Source organism: Myotis daubentonii, chromosome 17 (genome assembly GCF_963259705.1).
Source record: "Myotis daubentonii chromosome 17, mMyoDau2.1, whole genome shotgun sequence".
NCBI lineage: Eukaryota > Metazoa > Chordata > Mammalia > Chiroptera > Vespertilionidae > Myotis > Myotis daubentonii.
In genome coordinates, this window is record NC_081856.1 from 25554697 (window position 1) to 25567286 (window position 12590).

General features: G+C 46.2%; 1 protein-coding gene across 1 annotated transcript; it reads left to right on the forward strand.

The window, feature by feature from the left end:
* Positions 1 to 5559: 5559 nt before the first annotated feature.
* On the forward strand, positions 5560 to 10146 carry PENK (proenkephalin). The gene is made up of 4 exons (XM_059673147.1): positions 5560 to 5716; positions 5802 to 5858; positions 6327 to 6467; positions 9163 to 10146. Exons 3-4 carry the CDS (start codon positions 6330 to 6332, stop codon positions 9820 to 9822), a joined length of 798 nt encoding a protein of 265 aa, XP_059529130.1. The 5' UTR covers positions 5560 to 5716; positions 5802 to 5858; positions 6327 to 6329; the 3' UTR covers positions 9823 to 10146.
* The last annotated feature ends 2444 nt before the right edge of the window (positions 10147 to 12590 follow it).

Consider the following 12590-nt stretch of genomic DNA (forward strand, 5'->3'; position numbering starts at 1 on the left):
TAGGGGAGGATGATGGACTGGGCAGAGGATAAGAGATGGTCCCCACATGTTCATATTCTACTTTATTTCCCCATCTACTCTGAGGCGTATGAAGTTAAAAAAAAACACCAACACATTATCCAGCCGGTGTGGCTCAGTGGTTGAGTGTCAACCTATGAACCAGGAGCCCACAGTTAATGCTACATAATATATCCCAAATAAAATAACAATTGATAAGATTGTGTGCCATCTATAAATCCTCTATTCTAGCTATATCTGATTACATTTTGGTGAAATAGGTTGCTGCCTGTAGTTGTTATAAATTGGTCTATCGTTGTAATTTTTAATTTGGAGCACTGGAGCAAAATAGCCTGTTTCCGTTAACCATTATCAAAATATTCACTTGTTTTCATTATCTGAACACTCCACTAAGGCAACCAAATCATAGCTCCAAATATAAGAGGTGAGGAATATGACAATCCAAGAACTGAAAAAACAATCATTTGGCCTTGGAAAATCAAGTTTAACACAGCACAGTAAATAGTGTCATTAATATAAGTTTAATACATACACATTATCTATATATGGTTGTTTTTATTTTCCCCATTGTACAGGTGAGAAAAATGAGAGTTAGAGATTAACTTTCCAACTGAACACACACAGTTGATAGAGAAACAGAAATTAAAAGTATCATTTTCTTATCCTAAACTCTTAATATTGAAATCATTTTCCCCCATAAAATATTGCACTTTGTTAGTTTTTCACAGGATTCATACACATAAAGTAATACTTTTGTCCAGGCTCTAATGTCTATACACAACAAAGTATAGACATCAAGAGAGTAATTAGAGTTAAAAATGAATGCTATCTGGGGAGGATTAGCTCATTCCCTATATAATTTTTTTAACAACATTCTTACTTTTTTAGCCCATCCCATGCGCATGAGAGCTATGGAAGATATAGCTACAAGTCGGAGCAGAGTTTGTAAAAACAAGTTTACTGAGTATCCGTTATTGAAAAGCTCTGTCCCGTAGGCATATACGGAGGAGTCCCCTATAAAAGTGGGAACCTGCAGCCACCACATTTGCTCCAGTGACTTATTGTTGCTCAAAACCTGTTTAGAACTTCTAGTGTAGTCCCAATTGTGGAAATTGATTCCTTGATGAATATTTTCATTCAATCAATCAATATCTTTCCTTCTCTGCAGGTCCTATGGGTGGGATCTGGAACTTGATTACGGAAACAATAAAAAAAAATCAGTCAAGTTATTGTTCAAGTCTGAAGAGGCAATATAACTTTATTTTCTTTGGTTGATTTTAGAGAGAGACGAAGGAAAGAGGAAAAAAGGGGGGGGGACAAGAGAGAGATTGGTTGTTCCAGTTATTTATGCATTCATTGGTTGATTCTTGTGTGTGCCCTGATTGGGGATCAAAACCACAACCTTGGCTTACAGGGAAAATACTCCAACCAACTGAGCCACCTGGTCAGGCCCGAGGTAATTTTTTTTTATTCTCACCCAAGGACCTGTTTTTCATTGATTCTAGAGAGAGGAAGGAAGAGGGAGAGAGAAACATCAAGAGGCTGCATCCCCTACACACCCCAACCAGGTATCAAACCCACAACCTGGGTATACGCCCTGACCTGGAATAGAACCTGAGACCCTGAGGTGCCTGGGACGATGCTCCAACCGACTGAACCACATGGGCCAGAGCAATACAATTTTTTAACATGACTGGTTCTCTGGTAGGCTTTTCAAGGCAATTACACAAGTCATTTTTAAAAGTGAAGCTGCTGAATAATCTGTATATTGGTTGGATCCTCAGTTCTATCCTCTTTAAATCGAATGAGTCATATTGTAACTTGCTTTATTCGTGGTCTAATTACCTACGCTTAGTACTAAAATTTATTGTCCCCTGAGAGCGGGAGGCCACATTGAGGAACCCTATTTTACTTCTAAGTTTATAGTATATAAATAATACATTTGATATACACAGTTTAGTTTCACTTCCCTGCTATGTTTTTTTTCCTTCTCTCTCTCTCTCTCTCTCTCTCTCTCTCTCTCTCTCTCTCTCTCTCTCTCTCTCCATTGACACATTTTATTATACAAACTCACTTTTAGAAAACTTTGTACCAGGTTACTTTTTCTTTCAAAGGGTTTGTTTTGTGGCCTGGATTTTGAGAGTGAAAATGTACCAGCACTAACCCTGCTTAAAATGGGGATTTATCACACCATAAAAACCTCTCCTTCCAACCAACTTCCAGTCTCTGCTAGGGGGCTCTCAGCCAGTTCAAAGAAGAATCAAGTGATATTTCATGGTAACATCCCCAGCTCACAGAACCTTATCTGGCGACGTGCACACTTTAGATTGTAGCTGAAAACAGGCAAGTTTGCCCTGCCTCTGGCCTGACTCCAAACACTGGAAATTTTAGAACACGGTGCTTTTATGCTAAAACATTACACACGCCCCAGAGTGCAGAAGTGCTGTGTTCTCACTACTGCTGTGTTAGGGAGAGAGGGGCCGAGGGAAATTGGGCTCCATAATAAAGTATGTGTACTTGGGTGGCAGGAAGCGGGGAGGAGAGGAATGGATCCCTGAAAGGCATTATTCAATTCAGGCATCTTCCAGCCTGGAGGTGAAGAAAGACAACACTGAAGAACTTTTCAAATGCCTCCTACCACTAACACCTAAGAACTGAATGAAACAGCACTTATCACTGGGACTTTAAAAGCCACGATTCTTGGAGTCTGGAATAAATCCCTTTCATCTGCGATGTTTGGGCCCTGAGAATCAGAAGATGAGGTCTTGATTCTGACCTGGGACTCAGAATTCTCTGGATTAAATGCTTTAAGAGAAGGTTCCCTTCCATTTTTTTTTTTTTTTTGAGTCTCGTTTCTAAAGCAGCTTTTTTCCCAGGAAGTAATTGCAAAATCCATTTGTTCTCAATAAATATTTAGAGGATCACGAAAAGGCAAGTTCCTTGCAACCCACAGCCACCGTTCAAATATAAAGAAATGAACCCAAAAATGTATGCCCTTTAGCCCCTGGGATAAACTGAGACAGGTGATGGGAAGACATCCATCACTGATTAGGCGATGCCAACAAGGTCAACCTCCCACCGCCGTTCCTTCGGCCAGGCAGCCAGCCCATCTAGTCAGCACCCACTATGTCCCAATGAGATGAACGGGCGCTGGGGCACTACTCCTCGAAGGCAGCCCTCCCTTTCTCTCCCCTGACATTTAGAAAGCCTCAGAGATAGATGCAGATTCACCAATAGAAACACATTCAGAGCAACCATTAATTTAATTGTTCCAACAGAAATAAACCAGGCCCACCTCAGGTGCCAGAGAGGAGGTGCGGGACCTGGTTCTGCCATTGTCTGGGCCGGTCACTTGGATGTCACTTGACCGTCTGAGCTTCGTTTTTGCCATTTACAGAATGAGGGTGGAAATCAATTATCCCTGGGCCCCTTTCAGCGTTTAAGCTTCTACTTTTCCAAGATTGTAGGGAGCCTTTTGTGTCCAGCAATCCTGTGTACCCTAAGGAAGCAGGTCTCTCTCTCTCTCTCTCTCTCTCTCTCTCTCTCTCTCTCTCTCTCTCTCTCTCTCTCACACACACACACACACACACACACACACACACACACACACACACGTCTCAGCCTCTTGCCCTGATTATTGATTATGTGTTTCAAGTTCTGTTCCCAGGTGATCGATCCCAGGTATGCCCGTGCTCAGAGAGAGCAAGTTTTCTTTCACGTGAGGCAGGATCTATTCGTGCACCGTTACTACTGAGTACTGCAGTTAGTTGGCTGCCTTCACGTCTGAGCAACGCGGGCGGGGGGTGGGGGGATCTCACTCATAGATGTCAGCTCTCCTTTCCTTTGGGGACGGGGAGGTAGCGAGCTGGAGAGGACACCAGCAGCCCCCTGATGTGAAGAGCTTAAAGATGTCCAAGGGGAAACTGCTTTCCTGGCAAGATGTCTTAGGCTCTGCCGGGCGTTCTGCCGCGGCACCTCCGCGCTCGGCTTTCCCGCCCTGAAGGCAGGCAGTGCACCTTTGGGGCTCCGTGGCCACCCCGGGTTCCTGTCCGGAGCCCGCATGCTGATGCCGAGACCCCCCTTCCCAGGCGCACCCGAACCTCCGCAGGAGAGCGCTGCCCTCTAGCGACCGAAATGAGAAATACAGGGCGACCCGAGCTGGTCCCCGGGGAGGTTGAGGTCCTGGTTAGTCCTTTGCAGAGGGCGCTTCTGGCTGGGAAACCCCGAGACCCTTTCTCTATGTCTGGGCTCTGATACTGTCTGTGGTTTCTCTCCAGGGCCAGGAAGGATAGATAGATACAAAAATGGATGGATGGGTGGATGGATGGATGGATGGATGGATGGATGAACAGATGTATGATGGTAAATGATAGACAAACCGGAAGGTAGGTAGATGACACATTATTGGTGACACATTTTTAGGGCTTGCTATGTGCCAGGAACACAGCTAAATGTGTAATTTACATAATTATTTCATTTACGTATCTCCGGCACATTACCTTTGTTCCCATTTCCAAATGGGAAAACTGAGATCTTAGACAAGATAAATAATTTGCCTCTTGGCAATATTCCGTCGAGCTAGGTTGGAAGTGGCGGAGCGGGTCTCAGTGGACAACCCCGCCTCCACCGTTGGCTCTCAACCCCCTCCCGGCCAAGAGGATGTGCGCGCCCCAGGCCCTGGATGCCCTGGGTACCGCGTCCCTCATCCCTCCCTGGACACGCCAAACCTGGCGCGATGATATCACACCCGCCCCGGCACTCCCTCTTACTGGTCAAACTCTCACAGGGACACCTCGGGCCCCGCACTTGAGGCAGTGAGCAGTCCCCAACTTGGAAGACTGCCTGGGACGCTGAGTAAAGGCGCCCCCCGCCACCCCCAGTGGCAGGAGCGCATGCCGTTTCCCTGTTCCCTGACGTCCTCCGTTCCAGAAGGTTAGGCTTTACTGCGTCCACGCTTGGCAGGCGGTCTCACTAACGCGAAAGGGGGGAAAGCTCAGTCTTGAGATTTTCAGATTCCCGGAAACTTTCCATCATCCCTTCCTTTAGCCATTAACTGCGCACCTACTGTGTGCGTCTGACGCCGTTAGACGGTACCACGAGGACCTCGGAGCTTAATGCAGGGACAGACGGGTGGATACAGGAGGACGGTTGTGCTTAGTGCCCGCGGCGGCGAGGGCGCCCCAGGAGGAGGCAAAGGAGGGGGGCAGGTTCACTAGCTCGGAGGGTCTCCAGGACATTCTAGAATCTAGAAACCAAAGCCGGTCCCTCTGCCATTCCTAACGCCCCACCTTGGTGCTCTCTCTGGAGCCCGCACCCCCGGGAGTGCAATTCCAGTGCCCTTCCTTGCGGGGACTTGATCTCCTCCCCTTGTCTTCCCCAATTTCCTAATTACCTTCGTTTGTCACCGGGCCGTGAGGGGAGCAGCAAGCGCCCTCTCACGCCGCCCCCTCCCCCGGGGGAGCCGGGAGCACGCGCCCGGACGGACCCCTCCCGCGACGGCGTCCGCGGGGGTGGCGTAGGGCCTGCGTCAGCTGCAGCCCGCCGGCGATTGGGGCGCGCTCCCCTCCTTCGGTTTGGGGCTAATTATAAAGTGGCTGCAGCCGCCGCCAGCCCGGGGACGGCGAGGGGAGGCGAGACAGGCGCTCCGAGACCTGCAGTCCAGCCCGCGGCCCCCGAGGCGACACTGACCACCGCGACGGTGAGACCGGCGCCTGCCCGCGCCCCGGGCCGCGTCTCCCCCGCGCCCCCTGCCCCTGACACCTGCCTTCTCCTCTCCCTTCTAGTGTCGTGGCTGGGACTGCGCTTCTCCGACCAAGCTGTGCCATCTGAACAGCGTCAACGTGAGTGAACTTGGCCAGAGCGCTCCTTGACCGCGCGCCCTTGGGGCCGTCTGCCTGCTGGGGTTCATTCCGCGTCTCATTGCATGGGGTTCCCAACCGTCTTCCTGTTTGTGACCCGGGTCAATGTCAGGCCTCCCCAGGCTCCCGCTTTTGAGCATTTGGTCTTGGCTCTTCCCCTGCAGAATCTTGCCCGGAACAGCATTCGCCCAGTAAGAGAGCCAAGTGCTCAGAGCAGCCCCGGGCTGGGGCGACCGTGCCAACCTGGGCACCGGGAGGTCCTCTGAGATGGCCCGGGGCCTCTCAAACCCGCATCGGCCGGGCAGGCGGGGTCCCAGGCGAGAGTGCCCCTAGGAGCTCTTGCTCTCTAGTTCCACAAACTCCCGGCTGGGACTGTCCCGGCGAGGGTCTCTCCGAGGGGACCGCTTGCTTTCGGGCAGGCTCGGAGTTCGCGTCCCTCTCTCCCCGCAGCCCATGGCGCGGTTCCTGACCCTCTGCACCTGGCTGCTTGCGCTCAGCCTCGCGCTCCTGGCGACCGTGCGGGCGGAATGCAGCCAGGATTGTGCCACGTGCAGCTACCTCCTGGCGCGCCCCACCGACATCGACCCGCTGGTGAGTGTTAGCGCGGTAGCGGCCACCGCACGGTGCGTCCTCTGATGGCAATCGGTCGCGGTCTCTGGTGACTTCGGTGTCTCGACTGTTCCCCTGTACGCTGACCCAGGTCCCGCTCTAGCTCTCAGCTTCGGGGACCCACGACTACCTAGGGACCGGTAAGGGTGGCCATGTCCCCACACAAACCAAGTTTGTTTTCACCTGGGGAATATGGGAGCCCCATGTGCTCTCTTCAGCACCTTGGAGAGCACTGCGCTGTCACCTCACCTGTCCCAAGGAAGATGCTCAGTCACCCCAACTCCTACCATCCCACTAAGGGACCCTTCCACACACCACCATCCTCTCATCCTGCCTGCAGGTAATGTCATTTTTTTTATTAGTGACATTTTTGTCTCCTTTTTACGTATTTCATTTCTCTAGCTCGGGTCCCTCAAGCCCTTTACCTTTAAAGATCTAAGGGGGAAGGAAGGGAGAGCAGAGAAGAGAAAGAAATTGGCAAAAGTCTCACGTACAAGTGACGGTGGAATTCAACTGCTGTCATGTCTTGAATGTGCTTCTGTAAAACCTACTAAGACAACAGTTTGATGTGCCTATGGAAAAGGCACAGGAGAGATGGCCAGTGTCCAGAGAGGTGGCAACAAAGAAAAGAAAAGGACTCCACTGGGCCTTGGGGTGGGGGTGGACCTGAGGACAAATGAGCTCTTATTCTAATCATAGTCCAGGTGCTCTTGAATCACCACCATGCTCTACGGATCCAAATCTCCGGGTGTGGGACCCAGGCAGCTTCATTTTAACCAGCTCCCCTGGCATCCATTTGCACTCCTCAATTTGTTGAAATTCTGTGATGACTTCAACAGCTCAGTAGAGAATCAGGTATTCATCTGAGGAGTCAAGCTCCCCACTGGAGCCTTTGAAGACATTTTGCTATGTAGATGCATAAAATAGGGACAACAATCTCAGGGAAGTATTCCACAAAATCCAAGGTTTCTAATTCGGGTTAAAGGTTTGTTTCATTTGAATTACCTGATTCACTTCCTTTGATATGTGCATGTGCTAACATGGCCTTAAAGAGAAGACATATAGTGGGGCTTTATAATTAAACTACAAGAAAAACATTGCCTCTTAATTAGGGATAAAAACACCTTCATCCATCTTTTTTCTTCTAATTGTTTTTGGTTTAACTGATTTGTTTTGTATGGGAACTTACATTTTAGATTGTTATTTTATCTCTGACAAACGGCTTTGTCAATGACTATATTGTTAGAATTGCAGTGGTAATGGAGTTTTACCTTGGATGCAAAAACACATATGAGAAATGAGATTTCCTAACCAACACCATGGAGTAAAATCAATATAACAGATATTTATTGCCCTTCTACCACGTGAAAGACACTTGTGCTTGGTTCTGTGGCAGATGCAAATATTCATAGGCATGTCATAATTGATGTCCAAATTGAATTTATCCTCTAATATGACCTTGACCATAGAACACAGAGTGTGATAAATATAGCAAAAAGCGCATAGACATATATAGGAGCATATAAATTCACATTACTTTTAAAAATATGAATCTGTTATTGTGATTATCATTACTTGTGTTTTAAGAAATCCTAACATTAAGAAGCATTTTGGTAATAGTGTACAAAATATTCAACATTAAGTTTTGGTAAAGAAATCATTTAAATTATATTTTAGAATAAAAATATTGACACCTGAACATCTTAAGTTCTTAATAACATTTTTATTTCTTAATCAGATATAAAAATAAACAGGATCACTTTAATCAGATCATCTTTAGGTTTTTATATGTATATATTTTTAATTTTCTTAGACACAAAACAGTCATTAAAAGTTGATTAAATATGTACCCTAAAGAATTTTGTTGCACTAATACACCTTTTCCTATACATCAGCAACTAAATGTTAAGAAAAGTAATATGAATAAACATTAGCATGTGTATAATTTCATATGTGATCTCATAACTACAAATATTTGGTTCAAGATCATTAACTCAGTTTTAATCAATTCAGGGGGAAGAAAAGCAAAACCTCTACTTTCACCAAATCAGTATGTCATAATCCAAATAATTCATAGGATTTAAATTGAATTTTTAGAAAGTCTTTTTTTAAACCTATTTTAAATTGGTTATATTTCTAAGATAGAAAATGTTTGCAGGAATATTGGATACCATTGCAGGTAAAATATTAACAAAAGAAAATAAAGAAACCTCATGTCATTGGTATTTATTTTGTGTACGACAGAAGATAAAAGGAATTTTCAGATAATGTCCCTAATTAGGTAAACAGAAATTTCTCCCTTTTGATTAGAAAAAGCTCAAACGAAATGAAATCAACAGTGAAAATTTATCCCATGAAATTAGATTGTGCAGGCAGTCAACCTAGGTTAAAATTGGGTGAAAAAAACCTTTTACGGTATTGAAATGGCCCGATATGTATATCCTGTTAAAATTCAAAGAAAATTTCTCATTTGTTTCAATTCATTCTCCACAATTTTTCTAAATCCATTTCCCTTTGATTTGCCTATTGAGTGTGATGAAAAGCTTTAAGAAAAAATTGGAGATTATTAAGGGAGTGCTCATCTCGAAGTAAATACGTTGTGGTCCACGGCAATCTGTTCCCTTCACAAAATCAGAAAAGCCTCCTTTTTATTCTCAAATCGAATTCTCCTCCCCAGGCTTGCACCCTGGAGTGTGAAGGGAAGCTGCCTTCTCTCAAAACCTGGGACGCCTGCAAGGAGCTGCTGCAGCTGTCCGCGCTGGAGCTCCCCCCGGAGGGCACCAGCGCCCTCAGAGAAAGCAGCCGGCCCGAGGAGAGCCATGTGCTGGCCAAGAAGTACGGCGGCTTCATGAAAAGGTATGGCGGCTTCATGAAGAAAACCGATGAGCTTTCTCCTCTGGAGCCAGAAGAGGAGGCCGAGGGAGGTGAGACCCTTGCCAAGCGGTACGGAGGCTTTATGAAGAAGGATGCAGGCGAGGGTGGCACTCTGGGCAATTCCTTAGACCCCCTGAAAGAGCTGCTGGGCACAGGGGACAACCGGGAGGGCAGCCCCCACCAAGAGGCCAGGGATGGAGAAGGGAGCAAGAGATCCGGGGGCTCCATGAGAGGCCTGAAGAGGGGCCCCCCGCTGGAAGATGAAGCCAGGGAGCTGCAGAAGCGCTACGGGGGCTTCATGAGAAGAGTGGGGCGCCCGGAGTGGTGGATGGACTACCAGAAGAGGTACGGGGGCTTCCTGAAGCGCTTCGCCGACTCTCTGCCCTCCAGCGAAGACGGAGAAAGTTACTCCAACGAAGTTCCTGAAATGGAGAAACGATATGGAGGATTTATGAGGTTTTAATGCCCTTTCCCATCAGCGACCCCGGGCCCCAGCAAGCCTTCCTCCATCCCCCAGTGAGAGACTGCCCCGCTAATCGCGTTCTGTTGCCATGTGTTGCCTGCATTATATAGCTGACTTGATTGTCTGAATAACTACAGGACCTGAAAGCTCTCTTCAGGTTCTGTGATCTTTGGAGAGTCTGTAAGCTCAGTATTGGTCTGTGGCAGCTGTCTTGTTTCTGTGCTAAAATAGTTTTTTGTCACCTTGTCCATTGTTTTTTGACAACACGCCAATAAATGCTTACTTGTTTATGCATATAATAAACCCATTACCCTGAAGGCATAACACGCTTGCAAGTCTCTTCTTCTCCAAGGCCCTCATTCACCTTTGGGTTTCCAACAGTGAATCTTAAACGCAGAGACAGTGAAACCATCTGCTTTCGACAGAGTCACCACTGGCCTCCTTCTCTTCCTACAAGGGTGGCTGCAAAACAGTTTTCATTTAATATCGTATGTATGTGATCTTAGATGAGTAAACACATTAGAGCAAAATAAAATGTATTTCCACTCTCATATCTGGAAATCAGATGCGTGAAGAAAACGAAAGCCTGAAAAAGAAACTAGCTATGCCCTCATATATAAGAAAATCTGCATTAACATCCAGATGTGTATGTCTCTCCTCTTCAGCGAAGTATTTTAGAAGTTAATAAAAAAAAAAAATTAAAGATAATTTAGCCCCATTTGAATGACAGTGAAGACCAGAAAGGTTAAGTAGTTGGTGCGAGCTTCCCCAGCAGCTGAAGGACAGAAAGAGAATTAAGAGCCCAAACTTCTTGCTCCCAAGCAATGTCTTTCTCGCTCTAATTCCCTATTGCTCATCCACATCACTACCAAGAATTGGAAGAACTCGAAACCATATACCATTCATTATTATACATCCCTCCAACACAACCACAGTGGGTGCTCCAAGTCTGCTGAATGAATAAAGTATTGAATGAAGAGATTTAGTGATGGGTCCCTGGGAAAGGTATTATGGATGTTTTTTAAGACAGATTCTCATCACACAAAGAGCTTATGAGTATTCCATATGAATTAAACCACAGAGAACAACATTCAGGTACAAACAAATACATAACATTTTCCCCTTTTTCTAATTGAAACTACCTACAGCTAAACTAACCACTAAGTCTTTTATCCAGGACCCTACCCATCCTCTCCTTTGTGGTCTTTCCCAAAAAATCAGGGTTGAGCAGCTGAGAAAAACAGAGGTAGAGTCTCTGCTCTGCAGTCTGGTCGTGCAAGCACCTGCTCCATTCTGAAGAGGCAGCTCCGCTGTCCTGGGCAGCCCAGCCCGGTCAGGGTTCTCAGGGCTCCACGTGGCCACGTGCTATTGAAGACCCACCTTCTCCTCATCAGTGCAAGGGCCTCCCCCCCCCCCTCTATTCACAGAGCCCCACCAATACCTATCTTCCTGATCCTTAGCAACCAACTTTTCCTTCCAGGCCAGAGCCCTCCTTTTGAATGAGAGGTGCACGTAATGTAGGTGTTCAAAGCAGACCGGGAAGAAGGTGACAACCAGCAGCTGGCCCTTGGAGATCAGTGTCAGGAGCATGAGGCCTGATGGGCTGGGACACATCGGCGATATGAGGTCTCTATTCAGCCTTAGCCAATTGTTTCCCTTGGAAATGCCAGCCCCTTGTTGCCAGACTTTCCCAAAGAAACCTGAAACCTAGATTTTCATGATAAAATCCCAAGATTTTAATCTTGCCTGTGGGTTCCATTTAAAACAGAGTTATGGGTGAAAAAGGTGAATGAGACTGAGAAGTACAAATTGCCATTTATAAAAACAGTCATGGGGCTGTAAAGTACAGCATAGGGAATAGAGTCAATAATATTGTGATAAGTATGTATGGTGCCAATGGGGTTCTAGACTTATTGGGGTGATCACTTCATCAGGTACATAAATGTCTAATCACTATCTTATACACTTGAAACTAACATAATATTTCTCAGCTGCATTTATTTATAATTTAATAATAAATAAATAAGTAAAATGCTAAAAGTAAAAAATAAAACAGCGTGGACCGAACAAAATCCATCTGCAGGTCAGAGTTGAGAGACATGGAGCTAGTCTTTAAAAAAAAAAAAAAAAAACTCACTTAATTCTCTCCCTAAGACAAAGGACTCCTAAACCTTGGAAACAAGAACCTTATTGGAGACAGTAAGAGTAAAACACCCTGTCCCTTCTTGATAAGTTAATAATAAAATTGTTTTACAATAAAACAATGTGTGCACGTACATAATCTCATACAACACGTTTGAGGAAACACAATTTCACACTCAAATGAATACATGATTTTTCAAATCCGGTGCAGTTCTTTATGCAGGAGCCCTTCTTTTCTATCTGAGTTAGCTGTGCAGATCCAGCTAAAACACAGATGATTATCTGTCCCTCTATTTCCCATCTGTCACCTCTGCTCAGGGCACAGCGATGCCCGGGTGGGACAGGTTACTTACCGTTGTACTTCCCCACCCCCAGAATCCCTGGTGGAGAATAGAAACCTAGAGATGTGCCACAAATGTTTAGGGAGGGAAGGAACAGAGGAGGGGGACGGGGAAAAAAGAGAGGGGGCATACAAAGAGGAGCAAGGAGGATGGGACACGATGGCTGCTTTTCTTTATGTGATTGTGAAGCTGCCTGCTCCAGCTGGAAACACCAAATGAAGCAAATCCTCAGCGCCAGGCAGACCTTTACAATGAGTGCCAGCTGTTGTCCACAAGATATGACTC